Source organism: Bos mutus, chromosome 1, assembly GCF_027580195.1.
Source record: "Bos mutus isolate GX-2022 chromosome 1, NWIPB_WYAK_1.1, whole genome shotgun sequence".
NCBI classification, from domain to species: domain Eukaryota; kingdom Metazoa; phylum Chordata; class Mammalia; order Artiodactyla; family Bovidae; genus Bos; species Bos mutus.
Window position 1 is genome coordinate 64,403,217 of NC_091617.1, and position 27,257 is coordinate 64,430,473.

A 27,257-nucleotide genomic window follows, 5' to 3' on the forward strand; every position below is an offset into this window, starting at 1 on the left:
AGGTCACTGCAATACTACCCAACAGGTGAAAAATGTTACAGAAGGGGGAAGTCACAGAGGAGAGAGATGGCAGTCTTAGAAGACTGTGATTCAAATAGCTTTCCTTTTCTAATTTTACAAAACCAATGACCATTTGAACACATTTTGAGGGTCCTTCCCAGGGTAGTAGAGAGGGCTCTTGTGAAGAGGGTACCTTTCATTAACTTGTCAGTATATCCTTTGTTAACACTCAATGTAGGACAAGATTTTAAAAAATAAAAATAGAGAATACTCACTAAATTTCAACTGCTATTAATCACTGATCAACTAAATCTCTGGGCATTGGGTTTACTTTCAACCCAAAGTGAAGAGTTTATTCACATATTTACATAATATCCTACCCAGTTAAGAGAAGAAACATTCTTCATACTGTTGCAAGCTGAAACTTAATATGCTTCTTACAGTTTCTGTGTTCATCGGTCCACCTTCTGTTCCCTGAAACCCTGCCCCATTTGTATAGCTTACCTACCCCTGCACACATGTACCTCTCTCCTTCTACACGTTACCACTTCATCCACTCTCTTCTGACCAAGTACAGACACATGTACTTAGTCCCTGTAATCCACGTTGTAATAAATTCTGATAAATTCTATTAGGAGATTTCTTAGAGAAGTAAAAATTTTCAAAACATAAAATTTTCATTGATGATATGACCACCTGTGAAATTGTTACTCACTGAAATTATTCCATTTGCTAACCCTAGTGCCTACATCTACCCTGTCAAAGTCTTGGTCATCCATTTGAAAATATCCAGTCCTCAAATGCAATAGGAATCTATTGCAAATCTTGCGAAAGCTGTGGAATTTTATGAAACTGATGAAAGTGATGTTGATGAACTGCTAGATCCACATGCAAAGTCACTAATACAGGAGGATCTTAGAGCTGAATCAGGTAAAATAAATACAATAAAAATCAATAAGAATGATGATGACATCAGTGCTTCAAAAGGAAATAATTTGGTTTCAAAGAATGAAGACAGAGCATTGGGAAAACTAGACAAGCCCTCCAACACTTTTGCAAATATGACCCTACTACAAAAAAATCAAATGCAGTGAAGAATAATGAGGTACATGAAAATAACGTCCCCACAAATTAACACTTCATTTATCAGAATTAGCACACAGTTGGAAAATAGAACGTGATAAACATAAGATAAATTCAGTTTCATAATTTCCTGGTTGCATTGCTTCAAGATAAAATCCCAATCAAGTCTTCTTCTTTCACTATAGAATCTATGTCTCCAATGTAAGTAGATTCATTCTAAGATGGCCATTTCTGGGAAAAGGAAGGCCTCTTGTATTCATCTTTGTGTTCCTCAAGCACACAATATTGTATGAATCTCCTCAGGAAGTTGTAAAAATTACAACTGCCAGATCAATTCTAAGTGTACGAGAGCAGAAGAAAACCTAGGACTTCATATTTTTAACAATCATCTAACAGTCCATGGGGTCGCTGAGGGTCGGACACGACTGAGCGACTTCACTTTCACTTTTCACTTTCATGCATTGGAGAAGGAAATGGCAACCCACTCCAGTGTTCTTGCCTGGAGAATCCCAGGGACGGGGGAGCCTGGTGGGCTGTTGTCTATGGGGTCGAACAGAGTCGGACACGACTGAAGTGACTTAGCAGTAGCAGTAGCAAAGAGATCCTTATGGGAATCAAGCAAATGTAGAGATAACCCCCTTAACTCATCCAAATGAAATGATAAAATTTATTCTGTCTCTCTCTCCTCCTCTCTTAACCTTAAAAAGTCTTTTTTAAAAACTTTATCAGTTAGTTTGTACTCACTGTACTTCTTTCTTCTTTCTTTTTTCTACATGCCCTTCTTTCTTCAGGGTCTAATCTATTAACAAAGGTTTTTGAAGCTATCAACACAGTCTTTAGAATTTTCAACCTGTTCCTTCTTTTCATTTTGCTTTTATTTTCTTAATCTGTTTAAACACTTTAGAAAAACGGAACTTTCCCCCTGCTCCTTTAAAATCGAGTATGAGTGATTTGTCTCAAGCTTCTTTTTTTCTATATTCCCTCAGCCTGCATTCTCCTGAGCCCATTTTGCTCCATATTCATTTGGACATTAAACTACTTAGCAAATATTATCATATTCCGTCTGTTCTTTCTGTACCGACTGATTGTCAGCTCCTCAGAGACAAACATCTCATCCTTCACTTCTTCTGTGTTTCCTTCGCTGAGCCCAGAAGATTGACTAAGACTGACTAGGGTGCAGTGTGCTTCATGCAATGACTGTTTAATAAATATTTTAAAACAGTATTAAAATGTTGAATAAATTTGACAGCAGTGCTGCTCCTCATCACTTAAAGTGCCAGCATTTTCTAGATCCCTTCTCTGCTTAGCAACCATTCTTAACATACCTACATGTCCCCAGATGTTTCACCCAAGCTGATCAGCTTTCCCTGCCTGAGTTATGGAAATATTGTTCACCTGTTTTCCCCAAAGGAGTATCTCATTAGTACCCAAAGACTCTGTCATACAACTTGAAGTTGCCCTTTTTTGGTGGGGGGGGGGGGTGACAGTGGGAGAAAGAGAAGGACAGTAGGGATGGAGAACTTTTCCTTTTAGGTTACTCTTTTTTCCCCAAATCATCTTTCACAGCAAGATACAACTCCCCGATGCTTATTTTCATACCTCTGTGAAACGTTTTTTATTCTTAGCCCCTGAAGAGTGCTAGGAATTTTACCTAAGAGGCTTTAGTAATTTTTTTTTGAGGCTTTAATATTTTAACTAAGATATTGTGTCTTCCAGAGGTCTATTCAATAACCTGCCCCCCTCTTTTCTGACCTATAGTCAGAAAGGGAATATTTTTAACATCATTCTATTAGACATCATTCTACACCAATGAAAAACACTCTTCTGCTTATGTTGTATGGATCTAACGTGGCAACGTACAGCAAAGATTATTTTCTTTTTCTTGGATAAGAAATTGAGTTTTGCAGAGTATGTTGGCATTCTATTCATTGTTTTATTTTAATTCTCACAACAATTTTGCTAGGTAGAAAGAAGGGTCATTATCTCCAGGATAAGCAAGAGGAAAACTCCGAGAACTTAAGTGACTTGTCCCAGGTCACAGAGATGAACCCACACTGAACCAGAATCGCAGTCAATCCCATGTTCCGTCTCTGCTAGCTCAACTTCATATAATAAGCTCTGTTTGTCAGTAGAGATAAGGCTGCTGCTGCTGCTGCTAAGTCGCTTCAGTCGTGTCCGACTCTGTGCGACCCCACAGACGGCAGCCTACCAGGCTCCTCCGTCCCTGGGATTCTCGAGGCAAGAATACTGGAGTGGGTTGCCATTTCCCTCTCCAATGCATGCATGCATGCTAAGTCGCTGCAGTCGTGTCCGACTCTGTGCGACCTCATGGACAGCAGCCCAGCAGGCTCCTCTGTCCATAGGCTTCTCCAGGCAAAAATAGTGGAGTGAGTTGCCATGTCCTTTTCCAGATAAGGCTGCTAGGAATGAGCAAAAAAGCGACAGATCTGGAGGCGGGTAGGGGAGGAAAAGTGAACTCCAGGAGTTGGTGATGGACAGGAAGGCCTGGCGTGCTGCAAATCATGGGGTCGCAAAGAGTCGGACACGACTGAGCGACTGAACTGAACTGTACTGAACTAAGGGGAGGGAAATAGGGGTGGGGAAGGCGAGGAAAGTACCTTGCGCAAGCGCAAATCGCCACTAGAGGGGCGGGACAGTGAGGAAGCAAGGTAGAGGAAAGAAGCTAGCTGAACTCCTTTAACTCCATCTTCAACCTCGGGCTATCGCGCAGGCGCACTTCCTCGGGACGAAGGTCAGACTGAAGAGGGCGGGCCTTGGAGTCGCGCAAGCGCGGTTTTGCGCCGGGTCGTCAAGATGTCGTTCCCCAAGTACGAGGCATCGCGCTTGGCCAGCCTACCTACTACCCTCGACCCAGCTGAATACGACATATCTTCTGAAACCCGGAAAGCACAAGCCGAGCGGTTGGCCATAAGATCCCGGCTTAAACGGGAATACCAGCTTCAGTACTACGACCCTAGTCGCCGAGGGGTTATCGTGAGTGAGGGGCCAGTGGGTGGGAATCGAGGGGCCAGAGTCAGGACGGTCCGGTCTGACCGCTCAGCCCAGACCTGCAGGGGGACCAGGCAGCGGGTTGGTCACCATTGCCGAACAATATTTTAGACATAGGTCCTCTTCCAGGCCCAGAGAGCAGACCGGTTCATTAGTCCTTTGACCTTGGGCAGAATGTTTGGTGGTAAAGAGGACGGGTTCTGGATTCACACCTGGCTGGGTTTGAGTCTCGGGTTGATCACTTCCCGCCTGAGTGATCTTGAAAAAGTTGTTGAACTCTGCTGCTTAGCCTCGGTTTTCCTGTCAGAAAAATGGGGATAATATGGTACTTCCTATCTTATGAGGCTCTTAGGAGGATTAAACGAAATAAGGCAAGTGACCGGCCGGCACAGTGCCTGGCTTGTGATGAGTGTTCAGAAAATGTCGGGAGGAGAGGGGTGTTTTTTTTTCTTTTTTTTAAAGCTGTTTTCCACTTTTCAGTTCACAGTTGAGGCAATACTGCTCTCTCCTGATGGGAATATAGTGATTTTTCAGTTTGTTTCTTTTAAAGACCCAAACAGGCTACAACTTACTGAAGCTCTGCGCTTTGGAGTCAAACGCCAAGGCTCTAAGTACTGGCAAACTACGTGACTCTGTACATATGTGTGTATATATATATATATATATATCCTGACCCTTCTGAAACTTAGTTTTCTAATTTTCATTTATGGAAATGTTAGTACATTCTTTATAGATCCTTGTGACGTTAAATGACATAGTCTGTATAACACTCTTGGCACGTAATACATGCCCAGTAAACTGAAAAGTATTATTTAAGAAGCATGCTTTTAGATAATTTTTGTACAAGAGCTATTTAAATATGTCAGATATGATATTAAAAAAAAAAGACTTTTCCCAACAATTAATTGGTATTCTGTAGGAATTTTAGGAAGTTAAGAGGATTGAAGGGAATTTACAGTGCGCCAGGCACTATTGAAACTCTTCCTGAATGATATTCAGATACCACAGCTATTCAAAGAGTTGTGCTCTATTACTGTCCCCATTTTACAGATGGGAAGGACAAGTATGTCATAGAGTGATATCAACTAGCAAGTGATAGAGCAGAATTTGAACTGTAGTCTATGTAACCCAAAGCATCTTCTTATGTTTGGCTATATTGTCTCCAGCCAGAACCTCCTTCACTTGGAAGAAGGTGCGGAGAGAGACATTCATTATGTACATACTCACGTGCTTGGGTTCGGTATGCTAGATAGTCAGATGTAGTTTTTAAAAAAAGAGTCAGTCTTTCGCAAAGTCTTTCTCAAAGAGACAGTCTTTGAGTCAGACAGAGTTGAGATTTAAATTGCAGATTTTTACTTTTCCAGTTCTGTGACCCAGAGCAGTTGTAGTTTTGCCTCGTTGGTTGTTAAGTAAATGCATGCGTGCTCAGTCATATCCCACTCTGCGACCCTGTGGACTCTAGCCCCCCCTGCGAAGCTCCTCTGTCCATGGAATTCTCCAGGCAAAAATATTGGAGTTGGTTGCCCTTTTTTACTCTAGGGAATCTTCTCAACTTGGGGATCGAACCCGCGTCTCTTGTGTCTCCTACCTTCGCAGGCAGATTCTTTACCACTGTGCCATCTGTGAAGCCCCTAGATAAATGAATGCCTGACTGTTATATATTGAGCAGTACATGGAAGTTCTTTGCCTAATCTTTTAAGAATGATTTATTTAGTGAATAAGTCATTGCTTAGAGTCTGTTACATGCCAGGCCCTCTTACAGATACTGTAGTGACAGTGGAGAACAAACAGGCAGAGACTCCTGTCCTCATAAAGCTTTGTTTCCAGAGGGAAGACAAGTAATAAGTTAAAAAATTAAATTGTTTAGCGTGTTAGGTAGTGGTAAATGATGAGAAGAAAAATAAAACAAGGAAGAGGGGATTAGGGGTGTGTGTATGTAGAAGGGACAGAGAGCAGCTATAATTTTAGAAAGGCTCAGGAAAGGCCTCGCTTAGAAGGTGACATTGAAGATTTCAGAAAACTGAGATGAGGGAGCTAGCCACTCAGCTCTCTGGGAAGGTAGCATTCTAGTAGACGGGACAGCAAGTACAAGGGTCCTGCGACAGGAGTGTCCCTCATTAATCTCCCAAATACTGAAGAGACTGTTGTGATTAACATAGAGAAAGGTGAGGGCAGAGTAGGAAGAGATGAGATGGGAAAGGTGCCTGGAACTAGATCACACCAGGTCTCATAGGTCACTGAAAGGACTTTTCTGAGTCGGATGTCCCATAATCAGAACTTATATTTTAACAACCTCTCTGGCTGCTTAGTTGAAGAGACTATGGGAGAGCAAAAATAGGAGCAGGGAGACTAGGACCTCAGTATTCTAATTTCTTAATTGATGGTGGCTGCAAGGGTGGTGGCAGTGAAGTTGGTAAGACATGATCTCTTCTGCTTATGTATTGAAAGTAGAGCCATCCAGGTTAGCTGGTAGATTGGATATGTGGTGTTAGAGAAGGAGAGGGCTCAAGGATAACTCTCAGGTTTTTGACTGAAGTGAAGAATGAAGTTACAGTTTGCCAGGATAGAGAAGAGTGTGAAAGGATCAGGGATGGAGGTGGAATGCATGTTGGGAGATCGGTTTGGGATACATCCCATTTGGCATTACATTTGCCAGTTAAACTTCCCTGGTGGTGCAGATGGTAAAGCATCTGCCTACAATGTGGGACGCCCGGGTTCGATCCCTGGGTCGGGAAGATCCCCTGGAGAAGGAAATGGCACCACACTCCAGTACTCTTGCCTGGAAAATCCCATGGACAGAGGAGTGTGGTAGGCTACAGTCCGTGGGGTCGCAAAGAGTCGGACATGACTGAGCGACTTCACTTTCTGTTACTTTTCTTTTGCCGGTTAAACAACATGTCAACCTTGAGCAGGGAGTGTGATATTATGTCTCCTGTTTAGGCTAGAGGTCTAGGGCTGGAGTCATACTTTTGGGGAGTCATCTGCCTATAGGACAGGGAAGCCTGGCGTGCTGCAGTCCATGGGGTCGCAAAGAGTCAGACACGACTGAGCAACTGAACTGAATTGCCTACAGGTGGATATTTAAAGCCATGTGACTAGAGATTATCAAGGGAGTGAATGTAGATAGGAAAGACCCACGGGTCTGAGGTCCACCCTTAAGAGATTGGAGAAAGAAGTAGAAAGGTAGTGAAAGAGACTAAGAGAATAGCCAGAGAGTTAGGAGAAAAGCCAAGCTGGTGTGTGCCCTGGAAGGGATACATATAAGAATAGACAGATGTTTTGTCCTTTCAGGTATAGAGCTCACACGTCCCATTGAACCAGTATTGAACCAGTATCTTCAGTAAAGAACCTTCTTTACTATCTCTGCAAACAGTTTCATTTAAAATGTTACCGTGGGAGATTTCCCTTGTGGTACAGTGGTAAAGAATCCACCTTCCAACGCAGGGCACCTCGGTTTGATCCCTGGTTGGGAAACTGAGAACCCACATGCTGCCAGTTAACTAAGCCCTCACATCACAACTACTTTTTTTTAACCGAGGCGATCTGATTATTTTCCTTTAACAGCTTTATCCTTTCCAACAACTATTTTAATAGTGTGAAATGTAATAATTTTGCTCTTAAAAATACCAGCCAAGGCAGCTCAAAAAACTTTTAAGTTCAGAGTTAGCCTACCTCAGTCTTCATCCTTCCTACAGTTTATTTGTAGCCTGGAGAGACTGGCATGGGTGTAGCATTAGAAAGGGTCCTGGAAACAAAGTTGACAGTGTGATAGAGCATATGAAATCTGTTTGTCTTCATTGGAAATACTGTGTGGTTCTGTTGGTCATACTTCCAGAAAGGCAGTGAAGCCAAAAACAATCCAGAAAAAAATAGGAAAAAAAAGGATTAAAAAAAAAAATGCCTTCTCTGACTGCTTGGAATGATTAGGATTCTTAAATCAATAGAAAGCTGAAGGATAATATGAGTGTTTTAAATTCTGAACAGGATCATCAGGAAATTAGTCAACAACTGCTAGAAAATGTATGATCTTCTCTGAAGCTATGTAGGAATATTTGGGATATACCCTTAACTGTAGGAGAGAAGAAAGGGTGTCTCCTATGCTCCAGAACAAAAGTCCTGATGAGATTGCTTCTCAATGTGGAACTTCATTCCCTGTATCTTTTGTTTTCATTCATTTTAGGAAGATCCTGCCTTGGTTCGTTGGACCTACGCAAGATCAGCAAATATCTATCCCAATTTCAGACCCAATACCAAGACCTCCCTCTTAGGGGCTCTGTTTGGAATTGGGCCCCTCGTCTTCTGGTATTATGTTTTCAAAACTGACAGAGTAAGTACTTGAACTTTGTGTTTGGTGACTGTGTGATAGGTTCCTGCTGTGCTGCAGCTGTCTCTCACTCGATAATTCCCTTCTTGGCTTTCTACTCCTCTTCCTTACCTTTCCTTTATCCTCTCCTACCTTTATCCCTTTCCAGCTGAATTAAAAACCGGAAGTTTCATTTACATGTTTAGTTTTATTGCTCTATCCTTTCAACTCATGTAGAAATATTCCCTCTTAAAAAGCATAGTTGTTTCTTGGTCTTTCAAATTTAATATTAGTGGCTGCTCTAGAATTTAAAATAATGAATTGGTCCCTTTAAATATGTAAGACTTGAACTTAGCTCATGGAAGAGTTTTCCTGGTGTATTCTACATGAGGTAAGGAAGTTGTGTGTGTGTGTTTGTGCGTGTGCACTCAGTTGTGTCCAACTCTTTGCAACTCCATGGACTGTAGCCCACAAGCTCCTCTGTTCATGGAAATTTCCAGGCAGGAATACTGGAGTGGGTTGCTAGTTCCTTCTCCAGGGGCTCTTCCTGACCCAGGGAATGAACCTATGTCTCTTGTGTCTCTGGGCATTGGTAGGCGGATTCTTTACCACTGCACCACCTGTGTATATTAAGCAAGAGGATACAGAAATAACTTAAAAAGTTAATTGCTTTTTTCTCATTAGATGTTCAGAAGTTAAGATTTTCCATTCTGATTAACCTTTAGGTGTTGTTTTTAAAGAGATATTTATTGGGTTACATATTAGCAGAACACATGTATCACTTTGTATGTTCCCTGTCTGCTCTGCATGAATTTCAGTTACATTGGTCACATTGTGCGAGTTAATGTTAAGACATTGATATTCCAACAGTAGAGTAGCAGAAGCAGCCTATGGTGGGGATCACTGCCATCAGAGGCCTGGGTATGTGACTGCATAGAAAGCCAAGCTTGTCTTTGACACTAGACCAGTGTGATACTAGATCCCCAACCCGAGCCCGCAGGCCTCATGTTGCCATCTACACTGGAGCCCACCAATGTGTTAATAGTTCTGCCTTAAACCTGTCAATCCACTCTCCTGTTAGAGTGTATATATTTTCATTATCTGATAATTTATTGCTTAACAGAAAGGTAGGCCACACTTACCACCAATGTGTTAATAGCTCTGCCTTAAACCAGTCAATCCACTGTCCTGTTAGAGTGTATATATTTTCATTATCTGATAATTTATTGCTTAACAGAAAGGTAGGCCACACTTACCAGAAGGTATATGCCTTTTGCTTTCAGTGTATGCTATTTGGTGGGGTAATATAGATATTTTTCAATAGGAGTGTTTTCTTACTATCCCTTTATTTCTTCAGATTATTGCTTCCTCAGTCATACTGTGCAGACATACTTTAGACAATGAGAGATTGGAATTAGGTTGGGAGTGTTTCTTCTTGTTTTTCAGAGTTATACCATGAATTGTGCCAGAATGCATTGTTTTTAATGTACTTTTTTTTTTTTTCTGTTTGTACAGGATAGGAAAGAAAAACTTATCCAGGAAGGAAAATTGGATCGAACATTTAACATCTCATATTAAGTCTGACAATGATGTCTGTATGTCCTATTGTTTAAATAAATCAATTAATCATTAAATAAATAGTTTTTTCTTTCTTAATATTACTGGGATTCAGCAAACATTTGCTGAACATTATAGAATCCCACTTTGTAAGAATTCACAGTTTAATGAAGAAACAGATTCATGTTCATTCATTCAGTCATTTAGCAAATGAGTGTCTGCTATAAGCCAGGCATTGTGCTACGTGCTGAAAATATAGCAGTCAGTAGGACAAACTTAGGCCCTGTGCTTTAGGAGTACACACTCTGACAAGTGTTTATTCAACAGTTATTATATGAGTGCTTATTATGTATCTAGTACTATTTAAGACCTAAGCTCTTGTCTGGCTCCAGCCCCAGTCATAAATGCAGCAGAATAGTTACAGCCTTGTGGTTTAAAAAAAAAAAATAGTGATTCAGGAAAGTGATATAGGCAAGCTGATGAAGAAGCAGTTCTGTCTAGGAAGATGGCATTTGATCTCAGCTCTGAAGATCACAGGGGCTGACAGAGCAAAACAGGAGCACAAAAGGGTGAGGTGTGTTGGGTATGGCTACATTGGGGACCACTGTTAGGGAGAACACAAGGAGGGTGGAGGACATGCTGAAGAACAGAAGTAAAATGATACAGAGCATGGTCTTTGGAAGTCAGATCTGGGCTAGAATCTTAGCTTGAGCTTAGCAGTTGGAATACCAGGCCTCCACATCCTCATCCATGGCATGGAGATAGTAATGCCTACTACCTCATAAGATGAAAATGAAGCAACAGAGTATTGCTCAGTAAAGGTTGCCCCGTGCTTTGTAGTTCAGTCTTGAAACAGTGGAAGACAATTACATCTATGAGAACAAAGTAAAATCAAATGTTGTAGGTGGAACAGCATGCTCTATGGGGCTGGTTTACATGAGTATATTGGTTTTAGCTTTCAAAGCATATTTACAACTGTTCTTTCACTTGATCCTTATATGAACCTGGAATACCCCCATAATGCAGAGCCCAAGAGGAAAGCTTGTACAGATTTTTTACGTTAGGAAATTATCTGAAAGAACAAGGGGCAGACTGCTAAGAGTGAAACGGATTGAAGGAAAACCCATCAACTGTGTGCTCTTGGCCTGAGGGTAACGGGCTTAATTCCTATAGGGGCTTCCTGAGGAGCACTGTGGAATGGACACAGAACTTTTCTTCAGACATGAAAAAGTGAATATATACCACTCATTCCTCTCCCTCTTGGTCCAGAGATGTCTCATGCAGTTAATTCTCTTGTACTGCCAGGTGTGAGCAAGCCTCAGACGGGCTGACTGGATTCTTATAGGCATCTCATGGAGGATGAAGGAAGGTTAGGGCAGAAGGCAGGTGACATGCTGTGCAGCTGAGGTGAAGTCACACCTGCAGGCAGCTGAGAGCTGCAGCAGCAATTGGAGTAAAAAGATGGGCCAAGCAGAATTGAAGCAGGCACAAGAGGCATAGGATTTCCTCATCCACTCTTTGAACAGCTTGGCTCTGTGCACAGACTGAATCTGTCATTCAGAGAGGTGGTTAGGTACCACCTGACCTAAGTGTCAGGAGGGCTAGTGGAGCAAGCTGCTGTCCACAGTTGAGACTGAGGCCCTAGCTGATCACGCTCTCGAGATTTCCCTTCTCTTGGCCATCACTTTAGCAGATCTAGGTTGCTTGCCCGAGTCACCAGGATTTTCATTCCAAAGGCCAGAACCTTAGTTACTCTAGCATCATCAGGCCTTTGATGCAGCAGCTGCCTATTTACACTTCTCACAGAGCATGGAAGCATGAAGATGAGCCAGTGAATCCCTTGGGAGCCAGGGGTATCCCTTTCTGCCCCCATTGTGTAACGGCAACCCTAGTTCCTTGTAATCAAGGTCATTTAGTGCTGCCAGTATAAATAGCCATTTTTTTTTCTTTTATCTACTGCTTCCGAAGTACGAGAAACTCCAGATGGCCAGGAGTTAGTAATGACTTCAAATTAAAGTGAAATCCTGTTAACATTAGTTCTATGATTTATAATAAGTATATATTCAGTCTTTGTTTCTGGCACAGAACTCCTAAAACCCTTAGGTTTTCCTAAGTGAGATAACAGAAAAAGGTGTCTTATGTTAATAAGGTGACTTTTGAACCACACCTAAGGATGGAGGCTGGCTGTTGGAACTTTCAGTCGCACCCCTGACCTCCTTAGTTTTATATCCCTGCTCTGCCACTTACTGGTTAAGTGACCTGGAATATATTTAAATTCTGTTTCCTTATCTTTAAAATGGATTAACTAGTAAAACATTTTTATTAAACTCACTGTATGAATTATTATAAAATATTTAGAACAGTGGCACACATTCAGGTCTTGGTGAGTGTTAACTATTATTACAACTATTAAACTCTGAGTTTAAAACAATGTTTTAAGCCTAATAATGAAAATGTTTTAATTTGCATTTCATTTATTAAGTATAACTTCATATCTCTGTCCATGGAATTCTCCAGGCAAGAATACTGGAGTGTATTGCCATTTCCTTCTCTAGGGGGTCTTCCTGATGTGATCAAACCTGGGTCTCCCATGTTCCAGGCAGTCTTTTACCATCTGAGTCACCAGAGAAGCCCATAATATTGCAGTATAATATAACTTCATATATTTTTGTCCATTTATGTTTATTTTGTTGTTTGCTTGCTCAGATCCACTGCCAAATTTTTCTGTAAAATGTCTTCTTAGTGATTTAAGATTTAGACAGGTGAAGATATTAATCCTCAATTACACCAGTCTTTTTTTCCTCTGAGAGTTATTCTAATACACCTTAGTTACAGGAAAAACATTTACAGTAGGACTTCCCTGGTGGTACAGTGGATAAGAATCTGCCTGCCAATGTGGGGGATACAGGTTCAATCCCTGGTCCAGGAAGATTTCCACGTGCTGCGGAGCAACTAAACTCACATGCCACAGTCACTGAGCCTTTGTGTCTAGAGCCTGTATTCTGCCACAAGAGAAGCCACTGCAATGCACTGCAATGAAGAGTAGCCCCCGATCACCACACCTAAAGCCTGCATGCACAGCAAGGAAGACCTAGCACCAATAATGAATAAGAAGGCAGTATCCAGAAAGACATAGGCAGAATTTTTTAAACAATTGTTTAACATTGAGAATTACTCAACAATGTGTTCTTATCATAAACTGCCCCAAATCACACTCAGCAGCTGTCACCTTATGTGAGCATTCAGTGCTGCCATGTATGTGACTGATGCCACTAGCCCTGGGCACTGGGCATAGATGCCTGCCCTGGTAAGCTGCCTCAGCCCAAGAACTCAAGTGTGTTACAAATACAGCCACTGGAAAGAGTTCCTCAAGGCCACTGTGTTTTCCCATCACTTGCTCCTGAATCCAGGGCATGGGAGTGGCTGAGCTTAGGTTATATGGGTGAGTTCTAGCTGCAAGGGAGACTGAAAAAGCAAACATGTAGCAAGTTCAGCTCTAAAGCAGTTCTAAAGCAGTGGAAGCCTTTGAAGGTGTTAAGCAGGAGTAAGCTTATTGAATTTGCACTCCTGAAAGATCATTCTGGATCCTGGAGGAACTCATCTTGGGGTAACAGAGGCTGGAGGATGACCAGTACCAGGCTGTTATAAGACTTTAGGCCAGAAATTGTTTTCAATGTTTGAGATGGTTCTCAGTGCAGAATAAAGCAGCCCATTCCCAATCCCAGGATGACTCACTTAGATGTGAACCTGTCGAAAGCTTTATGAGATTCCAAATATACTATCTCTATTAGTTCCCCTTTATGGTCATGCGTGAGGAGCCAGTTTTCTTAATAACTCCGTATCCTTGTATGACATCCCTTCTTCTCTCTGGAACAATATTGCTTCTCTATCAGCCTGGTTTGTTTAAGTACTATGTTTTTTTTTACCCTTTATTATGCATCCTTCCTAAAGAAAAAGATTATCTGTGCTCTGATCAAAATCCCATTGGGTTCAGCCTCTGATTTATTTTTCTTCTTTCTCATTCCTGGCACACAGTCTTCTCATAACTTTGGGGAAAATACAGGGTATTGATTATCTCTACATACTTCAGGATCATTAATGGGGTATTTGAAGAGATTAGAGTTCTGAACAAGAATCTGTCTTTCTGATTTACTTCACTTTATATAATATGCAAAATAGATAGCCAGTGGAAATTTGCTGTACAACACAGGGAACCCAAAGCTGGTGCCCTGTGATGACTTAGAGGGGTGGAATGGAGAGGGAGGTGGGAAGAAGGTTTAAGAGGGAGGGGACATATGGATACCTATGGCTGATTCTTGCTGATGTATGGCAGAAACCATCACAATATTGTAAAATTAAAAACTAAAAAAGAATCTGTCTTAATCAAATGTGATTTAAAAATATGAACAGCATTTTTAAAATTAGTAAAAATATAATCCTACAAATACATTCAATGATTCTGAATTTCCAAAGCTTTCATTGTCACTTTCTACCTTTGTGTGGACAAATAGGGTTTTATGATGTTTCTGATATAGGACCCATTTGTCCCCATCACTAGGATTGTAATAGAGCCAACAATTCCCTCTTTGGCTGCCTTGTTTACTGCCATTTCTCTAGCTGAGCTAGAGATGACCCCTTCTGCTGATACCCACTGTGGCCTGGAGGGACACCGAGCAGTTTCATTCACCTGGACACCATCATCCCTAGAAGACTCAGCGATCTTATGGCCAGGTTTCAGGATTTATGAGATTAAAGTCAAGCTGAAAGTCTGACGTTTGATCTCTGGATACCCCTGGAGACAGATGGCTGGTGCAACATGAGATTTCTTGAGCAAACTTGCACAAGAGTTCAAATCTATTTCTCCTAAAATCACAAGGAGTTATCACCTTCTCATTGTAAGGTCAATTTCTTTACCACCAATCACATTTAAATCATTCCTCTTATTTAATAATTAGGCTCTGGAAAAATCTTAGGGGTAGGGGAAGAGGCAACTTGGCTAAGGCTGCTCCAGAAATCAACACAGGAGGGACTCAAGGACTGCAATCTGATAGACAATTGTGGGTAGGAGGAAAAGGTGGGAGATGGGACTTCTTATGAAACTACATTTGCACCGTTAAACACTTTTTTCTACTTATATGTTTCACATGAATCAAAGTTTTCTAAAGAGGGTTTTATTCTTTATGTGAGGTGGCTGCTGCTGCTACTAAGTCACTTCAGTCGTGTCCGACTCTGTGCGACCCCATAGATGGCAGCTCACCAGGCTCCCCTGTCCCTGGGATTCTCCAGGCAAGAACACTGGAGTGGGTTGCCATTTCCTTTTCCAATGCATGAAAGTGAAAAGTGAAAGTGAAGTCGCTCAGTCGTGTCCGACTCTTAGCGACCCCATGGACTGTAGCCCACCAGGCTCCTCCATCCATGGGATTTTCCAGGCAAGACTATTGGAGTGGGGTGCCATTGCCTTGGAGACAGTATCAAAGAGTGGTATTTTATACAGAGTAGCTTGGATGAAGGTAGATGGAGATGGAATGTTTCAGTAACCTCAGTGCCATGTCTAGAAGCTGTATGGGCAGCTTCTGCTCCAAAATCATGCTCCGCAGGGGTGGTCCAGAAGCAGCTTGGTCCCATCAGGGACTTTAGGAGGAGAGACAAATGCCAGAACACAAGGAGAAGGAGCTGCTGTTGGTCTTCAGGTTCTAGAGATGGTTGGTTTCCTGGAGGTATGGATGGAGGAGCCTGTGTCCTGTTAAATTCTAGTAGGACACTCACCATCAAGTCCCCTCTGCATTGATCATATATCAATACTTACTGAGCCGCAGTCATTTACTAAGCACTGAGGATACTAGTATAAAGATACAGCTTCTTCTTGGAGGAACTCACCATGGAGAACAATTATAGCAGCCAATATTAAACTTTTACTTGTGTTCCAGGCACTAAGATAAAGTAAGGGCTTTACATATCTCCCAACATACCTTAAAAATAATTACTAAAACAATGCCTTAAATCTCATCATCATGAGATTTTGAGAGGTTAAACAATCTACTCAAGTCCTTTAGCTAATAAGGACTAAGATAGAACTGAAATCTGGGCAACCTGACTTCAGAGGGCAATTTTTAACCATTGTTTGAAAGGGATAAAGATAGATGTTATGAGAAGCCCAATACTGAGCAAGGACACCCAGTCCAACCTGGAGGGATTAATAGATGGTGCCTTCAAGAGCAGGGACCTTCATGTGCACTTTCTTAGGGTTTCTAGTACATAAACAGGTAGAATGTTAGAGCTGGAAGGACTGTTAAAGATCTGCTAGTCTCACAGCCTAACTCTATAGGAAAGGTTTGGATAGGAACAACAACTTGTCCAATTCTTCAAGAACCCTGCTTAAAAAACTGTTGTTCATTACTGATGGGAATGCGAAATGATAGAGTCACTTCCGCAGTTCATCAGTTTGTTAGTTTCCTACAAAATTAAACATACTTTTACCATGTGATCCAGCAACCATACTCCTTGTCATTAGCACAAAGAGTTGAAAACTTAGGCCTACTCAGAAACCTGCATATGGATGTTTATAGACGCTTAATTCGTAATGGTCATAATCTGGAAGCAACTAAGGGAAGGAAGAATAGGCAAAGCATTTAAGGCAGTGAAACTACTCTGTAGGACACTATAAAGATGGATATATGTCATTATGCGTTGTTCAAACCCACAGACTGTACAATGCCAAGAGTAAACCCTAAAGTAAACTATGGGCTTTTGGTGATGGTGTGTCAATGTAGGTTCATCAGTTATAACAACCATACCACTCTGGTGGAGAATGTTGATAATGGGGTGGGCTATGCATAACTGAAGGTAGAGGGTATTGGGAAATCTCTGTACCTTTAATAAGGATGTATTTGGAGAGAAATCAGGCAGATATTTGGAGCATTTTCTGTGTAAAGCAAGTATTAGAAGATTTATCTCTTCTTGGAGCTTGAACATGAAAGTATCTGATTCAAAACCAATACCTCTCATGTTATTCTTGCTGAATTCCCATAAAAAGGTATCCATGGCAGGCATCAGCTCTTACTCGTCAACACTCACTCTCCTTCCTTTTCTTCTAATAGAACCCTGGTTTATTTACGAGGCTGGTTCTCAGAGAAAGTGGGCATGATCCCACTCCAGGGAATGAACCTGGATTGGTCTAAGGTAGATGTGTAACCCAGTTCTGAACCTAAGAGAAATCTACTAGGGAGGGCTTTCTTTCCTCAATAAAAGACATTTCCCAAAGAGAAATCCTTCTGTTCCTTTACCCTTTTGCTTTCCTCCCTTCCTCTGACCTAGAACATGGAAGTGAGGTGAAGATAAGACATATCCAAGAATCAGTTCAGTTTAGTTCAGTTCAATCTCTCAGTTGTGTCCGACTCTGTGTGACCCCATGGACTGCAGCACACCAGGCGTCCCTCTCCATCACCAGCTCCTGGAGCTTGTTGCCTCATGTCCATTGAGTTGGTGATGCCTTCCAACCATCTCATCCTCTGTTGTTTCCTTCTCTTCCTGCCTTCAATCTTTCCCAGCATCAGGGTCTTTTCCAATGACCCAGTTCTTTGCATCAGGTGGCCAAAGTATTCGAGCTTCAGCATCAGTCCTTCCAATAAATATGCAGGACTTATTTCCTTTAGGATTGACTGGTTTGATCTCCTTGCAGTCCAAGGGACTCTCAGGAGTCTTCTCCAGCACCACTGTTCGATTTGGAACCAGCCTGTTTTTCCATGTCCAGTTCTAACTGTTGCTTCTTGACCTGCATACAGATATCTCGGGAGGCAGGTAAGGTGGTCTGGTAATCCCATCTCTTTAAGAGTTTTCCACAGTTTGTTGTGATCCACACAGTCAAAGTCTTAACATAGTCAATAAAACAGAAGTAGATGTTTTTTCTGGAACTCTCTTGCCTTCTCGATGATCTGGTGGATGTTGGCAATTTGATCTCTGGTTCATCTGCCTTTTCTAAATCCAGCTTGAACATCTGGAACTTCACGGTTCACATACTGTTGAAGCCTGGCTTGGAGAATTTTGAACATTACTTTGCTAGCGTGTAAGATGAGTGCAATTGTGCTATAGTTTGAACATTCTTTGGCATTGCCTTTCTTTGGGGATGAAATGAAATATTCAGGAATAGCAGAGCAGAAAACCAGAATGAACTTGGCTCCCAGCTAACTTCGTGTTATGATTGTCCTTGTCCTGACCTGCCAACCCCAGACTTCTTTTATGAGATAAAGTCTTAGTTGTTAAACTAATGTTAGATTTTCATTTACAATTGAATGCACTCTTAATTGATACCATGTCCTTTTATTTATTATAAAATATAATTGTTCAGATTTTAATTTTATTTATAAAATCCAAAATAAGGACACTAAATGCTCATGAATGAGCAAAACTGCCCCATTTGCTAAATTTCTCTTCCAGCGACTATATAGAATTTAGAATTGCACACACTTGGTTATTTTGTGAGGTATCACTGTTATAGTGCTATAGTGGGTTGTGTCAAAGCTTCTGATATAATTTTAGATTTTAAAAAAACCTAGAGTAGGCTAATTACAGTCCAAAGGCCCACATGGTTAGGCAAGACTCCTCCAGGAAAAGCTCTATAGTTAGTCATAGGCGAACTACTTATATCAAAGACACTTTAGATTCTGTCTTAGCTTTCACTTTAATTGAGCTATTAATATGCACTGTTGAGATCTTAAATTGAAACTCAATATGGTTTTCTTCAGACCTAAAAGATTATGGAAAAAGGCAATATGTACTTCTAAATTTTCTGCACTTTGGGCTTCTGTTACTTATTGCATTAGAAGAGTGCATGCCTTCCTCCTCAGCTAAAAGCTAGTTATTTACGGACAAGGACCTTGGCTTACTCTTTCCAGTATATCCTATAGTAGGCCCCACAATAGCCTCTCTGAGGCAGAAACTAATAAGTATTCACTGAATCACAATAGCAACAATAACAACAATAATATCTAGATCTGCCCGTGTTCACTAGAGGCCAAAAGCAGTGTGAGTGCTTTCAACGCACGGTCTCATTTTGTGTTGTTTTAGTCAGAGTCGTGTCCAGTTCTTCTGAGACCCCATGGACTGTAGCCCACCAGGCTTCTCTATACATGGTATTTCCCAGGCAAGATTTCTGGAGTGGGTTGCCATTTCCTTCTCCAGGGGATCTTACTGACCCAGGGATAGAACTCTCAACTCCTGCATTGGCAGGCAGATTCTTTACTACTGAGCCCCCAGGGAAGCCCATGGTCTCATTTAAACCCCCACCAAATTCTTGTGACAGAAATCATTTCCTTGTTTCAGAGGAGGAAAGTGAGGCACAGGTTAAGTCACTTGCTCATTCAGCCAGAAGTACCATCTGGATTCCAGAGTCAGAATTCCTCATGAAGTAAGTATTATCTTTATCCACATTTTACAGCTGAGGAAACAGAAGCTCAGAAAGGTTAATAACTCATTCAGGATCACATAGCTAACAAGTGGTTGTGCCTGGATTTGAATCCAGGCAGTCTGGTTTCAGCATCTGCCCTCTTAATTAGGTACCACACTGACTCACAAAAGGATAAATTTTAGATATACTTCAGATTGTCACACAGTTATATAAAGTTGATTCTATCAAATTGAAGCCTAGCTGTTTACTAAATGTAACAAAGAAATTTAAATGTCAGCTCTCAAGCCTTTTTCTTTTTTTCCATTTTAGCAGTAAAATATCTTTCTGGAAGGGCAGAACTTCCTTCCAACTCAGAAGTGATAACTCTTGCATCACTCTAGAAAATTACAACACAGAAACTGCACATTAATTTTTAACTTACAGTTTACATCTAGGCCTTAGGTTTCCTACCTTCCCTCTCCTCCTCCATCTCTCTCTGTGCCCTATCTGGTCAACAAAGGGTGTGCTTTCTGGAGGCAGGCGGTGGCCCTTGCCACCACTGCCTGATAGTGGCTTCTCCTCCTGGGTAGTTGCTCGTTACACACCCAATCCTATCCCATTTCAATGTATGTTTACTGAAGCATTGGGAGCTTTTCTCACCTCCTTTCTGTAGACCCAAGAGGCCCAGATTTGGACCAGAATTCAAAGATTGCAAACAGAATGTTTTGGATACTGATTTTAAGGTAGTTTTTATTAATAGAACAGTGGCCCTCTGCCTTGCCAGCGCATTGGAATTACCTGAGGGATTTCAAGAAAATTCTCATTTGGATTCCACCTCCAGCATTTCTAATTTAATTGATCTGAGATACACCCTGGGCACCTGGAGTCTCTGAAGCTACCAGGAGCTCCAGTGTACAGGCAAAGATGAAAACCACCGGAAGGCTTTTCATCCTTGACACTACTGACATTCAGTACCAGATAATTCTCTGTCCTGTGCATTGTAGAAGGTTTGCCAACTTCTCTAACCTTTACCTAACAGATGCCAATAACACCCTCCCCTGTTGTGACAACAAAAAATGTCTCTAGGCTTTGACAGATGTCTTGGGTGAGGGATACAAAATCACCCTTATTGTGAACCATTGTCTAGAGCCACTGCCAATAGCCTGGGCTGTGAGAAGTCTCCCAAAAAGAAAAAAAAAAGCGGGGGGGCGGGGAGACTTCTGTGGCATTCTAACAGGAAAATATATAAAGATGTCAAGGATACCTAGCAGAAAACTCCAGTCATTGGAGGAAACCTAATCAGGGTGCCTTTTTTTTTTTCTTTTTAAAAAGAGTTTTAAATTTCTAAGCAAACAGATGGCTTATTTCTTGGGAGAATAATAGAGAAACGTATCTTTAAGAGTAGAGAATTAAGGAAATGATACAGATCTTTCTAGCTGATCTGAAGCACAACAGAAGGAAGCTATATCTTTTTTTTAATTAGCGTGAACAGCCTGGCCTGGGTGAAATATTGTCTCCTGCTGACAAGTTGCTGCCAGCAACAGGGAGATAAAGTACACGGGCTTGGATGCTAAATGGATGTAAACCCAGAATGTTTCTTTTGCTCTAGGAAGGTTTTGCCAGCACACTGATAACAGAGTGAACCAAAATCAGTGAGATTCTAGGTTTGTGTATAAGAGGAGGGTTGTTGTTGGGTTGCTAAGTCGTGTCTGACTTGTGATCCCATGACTGTATCCTGCCAGGCTCCTCTGTCGGTGGAATTCTTCAGGCAAGAACACTGAATGGGTTGCCATTTCCTTCTCCAGGGGATCTTCCCAATTCAGGGATCTAATCCAAGTCTCCTTCATCTCCTGCATTGCAGGCGGATTATTTACTCCTGAGGACTTCCCTGGTGGCTCAGATGGTAAAGCGTCTTCTTGCAATGAGGAAGACCCAGGTTTGATCCCCTGGAGAAGGAAATGGCAACCTACTCCAGTACTCTTGCCTGGAAAATCCCATGGCCGGAGGAGCATGGTAGGCTACAGTCCATGGGGTCGCAAAGAGTCGGATACAACTGAGCGACCTCACTTTCACTTTCACTTTATTTATTGCTGAGCCACTGCTAGAGTGAGCTCATTATATAAATGCTGGAATTTGGGAACATTTAGTGGTTGTCTGGTTTGGGGTTATTTGAGAGAAGATTCCAGCAAGCACTACAGGGGAGTGGGTAGATAAGAGGGAAGGAAGCTACTAATGGATATGTTTTCAGAAGTTGCCACTTTGGGCAGTGAAGCTTAATCATTCTGAAAGTTGCCAGGAACCCCAGCTGAACACAAGCCTCAGAGGTATGGAACAAGAGAACTAGCGAATTTATCCACTAATTTCCACTCTGGTGGTTGAGGACTGTGTCCAGGGCCATTCACTCCTCAGAACTTTTGTTCTGCTTTGGGCCTCAGGCAATATTGTGAGTGTGTTGCTGGCAACTGGAAGCAGCTGGCCAACACAAGATGGTGATCATTGATGGGGTCTAGGTGAGTCACTGGCAACCTGCTGTAGTGGTCAATTTAGAAATTTATCTGGGGACTTCCCTGGTGGTCCAGTGGTTAAGACTTCACACTTCCAATGCAGGGGGTATGGGTTCAATCTCTGGCCAGAGAACTAAGATCCCATATGCTGGGCAAATAAATAAAAATTTTAAAAAATTTTATTTAAAAATATTAACTGTCTTACTAGTTTACAATGTTTAATTTTTAATAAAGATGTCTTAATATGGTATGGAACATTGGGAAGGCACATCAGCTACTAAGATAGCTCACTATTTGAGACCAAGAAATGCCACTGCCAGAAACCCACAGTAGTCCCACCCCATCTGCAACTCCTCTTTCCCACACCCCTTACATCCAGTCCACTAACGAGTTCTTTCAGGTCTAGTCCAAAGCTTTCACGGATTTATCCACTAGGTCCCTGCCGCCACTTCGTTAGTCCAGGACAATGGTGTCTTTTGCCCGGACTATTGCAATGGCCTGGTCCTGGGCTCCCCACACTCACTCTCCTTTTAGTTCCTTAAATTCACAAGGCTTCTTCTTGGAATGCTCCTTTTCCCCACCCCACCCCAGAGCAACCCTACTTTTCCTATGACTTGCTCCTTCCTATCCTTTCCCAGTTCCCAAAGCACCTGTATGTCATGCTTAGTTGCTAAGTCCTGTCCGACTCTTTGCAACATGGGATTCTCCAGGGAAGAATACTGAAGTGGGTAGCCATTCCCTTCTCCAGGGGATCTTCCTGACCCAGGGATCAAACCCAGGTATCCCACATTGCAGGTGGATTCTTTACTGTCTGAGCCACCAGGGAAGCCCTAGGTGTCCTATCCTTTAGGTCTGGCTAAATGTCACTTCATCAAAGACCTAAAGAAAGATGTCCCCATCCCACCCGTCATTCCCATCTCAGTTCCTATTTGTTTTCTTCTTTGCATGTTTCTCAGTTCGCAATTATTTTGTTTGTGTATTTTGTCTCCCTGTCTATAATCTCTGTAAAGGCAATGACCATGCTTATCTCTTGACCTCCATATCCTCATAGGATTGACAAATTTAGTAAATAAAAACACAGGTGTGGGACTTCCTTAGGGGTCCAGTGGTTAAGACTCTGTCTTTCTAGTGCAGGAGGCAAGGGTTCGATCCCTGGTCAGGGAACTGAGATCCCATGCTGTGCAGTGAGGCAAAAAAAAAAAGAGGCATATCAGTTAAACTCGAATTTCAGATAAACTACAAATAATTTTTAGTATAGGTATATCCAAGTAATGCACAGGATGTATACTAAAAATTATTCGTGATTTATCTGAAATTCACATTTAACTGGATATCTTATTTTATCTGGCAACCCTAGTTCTTAGGCCCTGATACATAGCTGACTCTCATTTCGCAGTGTTAAATAAAAATTTGGTAGGATATCAAAACTGCTACTATGGCAACAAAGTGAGGGAAATGTGTCCAAACTACAAAGTAGTGACAAATACCACTTCCCATTCCTTTCTGTTCTTTTGCCTGTCCTCTCACTCCAGGAGAACCTAATCACTTGGTCCAATGCGTGGACTCCCATTCCCCATCACCCCGGGTCTGCCTCGTCAATGCCTGATTATTATCAATTGTCAATTTCACAGAACACCAGCAAGTATTTATTGAGTAATTAAGCTGACAGAACTTAATACATTTCCAAAAATGTTTAAGTTCCTTGACTATGAGAAACTGAGTTCCCATTTTAACCAACCCCCTCCCCGAATACCACCAAAGGGCATGAGATTCTGAAGGAAATCACACAAATCCATTCTCAACTATGGCATCATGCTCCGATATCAGTTAGTTTCTGCAGGGTTCCTGGAATTGGGGGTGAAGCGGCTCTTGAGAGGTTCCCAGCATTTGTAGTAGTTCTCATCCAGACAGTTAGAGGTCTTCAGCCCCCACTTGGTGACGGCGATATTTAGAGAAGACTCAAACATAAATGCCTGTAGGGAATGCGGATGGAGACAAGAAAGAGGAAGTGAGGCGGCTAATAAAACACATTTTATTAGATGTGAAGAGAGAAGATATGGGTAGGTAGACTCTTTGAGTAATAAATCACATGTGCTTGCATGGTAAAGAGAAAATACTCAAGCCTTGGGTTCTGACTCTGGTCCTACTATTTACAAGTGGGTAATAGCTTGTGTGAAACCCTCAGCTTCTCTGACACTCAAGTTTTATTCTTACTAAACTGGAGTTGGGCACATAAGCATCACATTGTTCTTGTAGCACCATGGAGCTAAATTTGCTAGATCCAAGGGCAGAGGTGGGAGAGTCCTGGGATTATTCTTTTCAGGGGCCATTACGGTGGCTATGTCCATGTGAGGGAGAACATAATTCCCATTTAACAGATGAGGAAACTGGGGTTCAGAGCTGGGAAGTGACTGTCTAAGGTGGTAGTAATGAGAAGTTGCAGATTTGGGATTTGAGCCTTTCTTTTGTAGGACTCTGAAAAAAAATAGGCTAGGGAAGGGAAAAGAAGGAAAAGAGTGACTGAGGAGGCAGGAAGAAGGGAGCGGGAATGGCTGTCGCACTTTTAAAAGCCCTGTCCAAGAAGGTTCTGAATGGTGGGTGTCCTTCTATGTTCAGGCAGGTTTTGTCTGCAACAGAAAGAATATGCAAGTGCCCTGTGCATCCTTGACATTCCAGCTTCACCTACTGCTGATTTTCTGACCAATTATGGCTTAAAAAAAAACAAAAACCTGTAATTCTTATGTACTCATATTGTTGGAAATTCTAAAAATATAGATGGACAAAAGGAAGATAAAAATTCTCTTTGTGCCACAACTCAGAGAACCCCTGTTAATGTCTGGCATACATTCTAATATGTATTAACTTCTTTTTGTCTAAAATGATACAGATGATGGACCCTGCTTGACTTCACATGACAAGCTTGATGTGAGGTGTTGGGCATGTTATAAAGCACTATTCAGATATAAAGATCATTATTATGGACATAATTATTGTTGTCTCTTTGCTAACGGCTTCTTAGGAGACTTCCTGTCTAACTGGACTAACAAAGCCCCATCCCAGCTGAGCTATGAAGGCAATATTATGAAGTTAATTTATTCCAAAGTAGTATAAGGATAAGGCATATGGATGAGCCTGGATCCAAATTACATAATGGGAAATGGGGAGGGAGACCCAAAGTCTTGTTCCTCATAAAAACAGCCCTGTCCTGTGCTTCACTGTTGCAGAACACTGCTCCCTGATAACATTATCCAAAGCCAGGTTGGGCAATCAAGGTTGCTAAGTGGTGACTATGGGATAGCCTGTGTACCCCCAGGAACTTTCGGAGGTAGTAGCTTAAGATGATGTATCTCATAGAGCTCTTGCACAGATCAAAGCGTTCTACAGAAACTGCAGACGCCCTTGCAAGGGGAAACGGAGCTGAGGTCTGGCAGATGGGACTCACACCCTGCCCCTGAAGATAAGCTTCATGGACTCTGGTCCCTGAGTTGGGACTGAAAGCAATCTGCATTGCATTGGGTAGAGGGGCAGATAAGCTCTCTGCTTAGGTAGTTTGCAAGCTGGGCATGGAGTCAGGCCAGTCTGTGCTATTGATTTTAAAGTCAGGTAACATTGAAGGCATTGGTTTAAAAATGTAAAGCAAGTTTGCATATGATGTCGCATAAAATTACTCCTTGTGGTTCATAAACTCTATCTCCAAGAATGCAAAAATAAAATGAAATCAAGTACCGCAGCCAACTGCAACTGTGTTCAGTTTCAATGTTTACAGCGTGACACAGGAGGAATACAAAATAGCTTTTAAATCCCATCAGTTTCATCCCTTTACAAAGGAGAGCAAAAGAAAATGAGAGAACTGCTGCTCACAAGCCCTGACTATAGTCAGGCAAAGGCTTCCTGACCCTCCTGGGCTTGAGAAACCAGCTATAAGTGACATCCTGCAAACCCTGCTGCTGTGGTCCTGGAGGATGACTTCAAAAAGCAGGAGATAACTTGGAGACAGAACATATATATATATGTATATAATATATATATACAGGGCCGCATACAGATAAGGGAAGACTCCTGACACAGTATTAATAATGTCCCCCTTTTGTCTGAACAGTGTAGCGCAGTCAGCAGGGTTAAATCACACCAGCTGCACTGGATGCCCTACCTTTTCTACAGATGGAGAAAACGAATCACAGGGAAGTTACGTAAATTCCTCAAGGTCACACAGGAAACAAGAGCTAGAATTCAAACCTAGACCTGACTCCAAGTACAAAGCTCTTTTTACCCTAACACACCAGGCATCTAGTATACACAAAAGGGTGTGTGCATACACAGGTGGGAACATACAGACAGACACTCTCCTCTCCAGACTTCTCTGTAACTTTGGAGAAATAAAAAATAGCCATTCCTCACAACAAGGTTGGGGATCCCAGAGGCCAGCAGAGCCTCATATCTAACTTGCTTACCATGGTGCCATCAGCAATCCTCTCAGGTGCCAGCTTGGCTTTGCTGGCCTTCTCAAAGCAGTTGGCATCAGGCCCATGGGGAGTCATTGGGCTGTGCAGGCTGCCTCCCCCTGGCAGGAATCCACCTTGCTTTGCCTCATAGTGACCTTTGATGAGTCCCATGAATTCACTCATGCAGTTCCCTGGGAAGATTGAAACAGTATTTTTATTATCCAAGGCAAGGACCCGAAACACCTAGACTTCTCAAACATTATTTCCACAGAATGTCAAGAAGAGAGGAGAATCATAAAATTTCATAGAAATAATAAAGAACATAGATAGACAGGAAAACAACCACAAAACATTCATTAGCGTGGAATTCTTGGTATGCAAAGCTCTACTCCATGGCTATGTAGATTAACAGAGGTCTTAGGTTCCACTGCCTGAACGAAATTATGCTAGATCTAAAGAAAAGTAGGGCCCAAACAAGAATATTAATAATAACTAACATGCAAATCGTGATAAAGAGTGAATGTACTCCATCATCTAGGCTTACAAGCCCCATATAAAAATTATCCACTTTCCCAGATCTGAATTCCTTCCCAAATAGCCTCACAGTAGTACAGGGCATCACCATATTTCTGGTTACAAATTAGAAAATTAAAGCTGGGTGTGTGTGTGTGTGTGTATGTGTTGATGGAAATGTGATATAAGGAAAGAACCCTGGACCTGGAGTCCATTATCAAATAATAATTTGTGTGAAAAAAATCTTATTATCTATACATCTAATCCATAAATATTATATATTCTAACAAATATCTTCTGTATCTGAATATAACATCATCTTATTCTTGCATTTTCCAAAATGCTTCCTTAGATTAATTCTTTTTCCATTGACATTCTCTTCATAGAACCTGAAAATCTTAATACTGCAAAGGATCCCTGAAAAAAAAGTGAAAGTGTTAGTCGCTCATTCATATTCAACCCTT

The 27,257-nt window shown here is 41.7% G+C and overlaps 2 protein-coding genes across 2 annotated transcripts in view; one reads left to right on the forward strand and one right to left on the reverse strand.

Moving 5' to 3' along the window:
• The first annotated feature begins 3,862 nt into the window (after positions 1 to 3,862).
• NDUFB4 (NADH:ubiquinone oxidoreductase subunit B4) lies at positions 3,863 to 10,056 on the forward strand. Its single transcript, XM_005911993.2, has 3 exons — positions 3,863 to 4,077; positions 8,273 to 8,419; positions 9,911 to 10,056. Exons 1-3 carry the CDS (start codon positions 3,898 to 3,900, stop codon positions 9,971 to 9,973), a joined length of 390 nt encoding a protein of 129 aa, XP_005912055.2. The 5' UTR covers positions 3,863 to 3,897; the 3' UTR covers positions 9,974 to 10,056.
• A 13,421-nt stretch (positions 10,057 to 23,477) lies between these two features.
• The window catches only part of HGD (homogentisate 1,2-dioxygenase), a 42,644-nt gene continuing 38,864 nt past the window's right edge, over positions 23,478 to 27,257 (reverse strand). Inside the window, exons 13-14 of the mRNA XM_005911431.2 lie at positions 26,290 to 26,471; positions 23,478 to 23,811 (exon numbers count right to left, since the gene is read on the reverse strand). Coding sequence (XP_005911493.2) covers positions 23,662 to 23,811; positions 26,290 to 26,471 — 332 coding nt within the window. The 3' untranslated portion in view covers positions 23,478 to 23,661. The remainder of the gene's footprint in view (positions 23,812 to 26,289; positions 26,472 to 27,257) is intronic.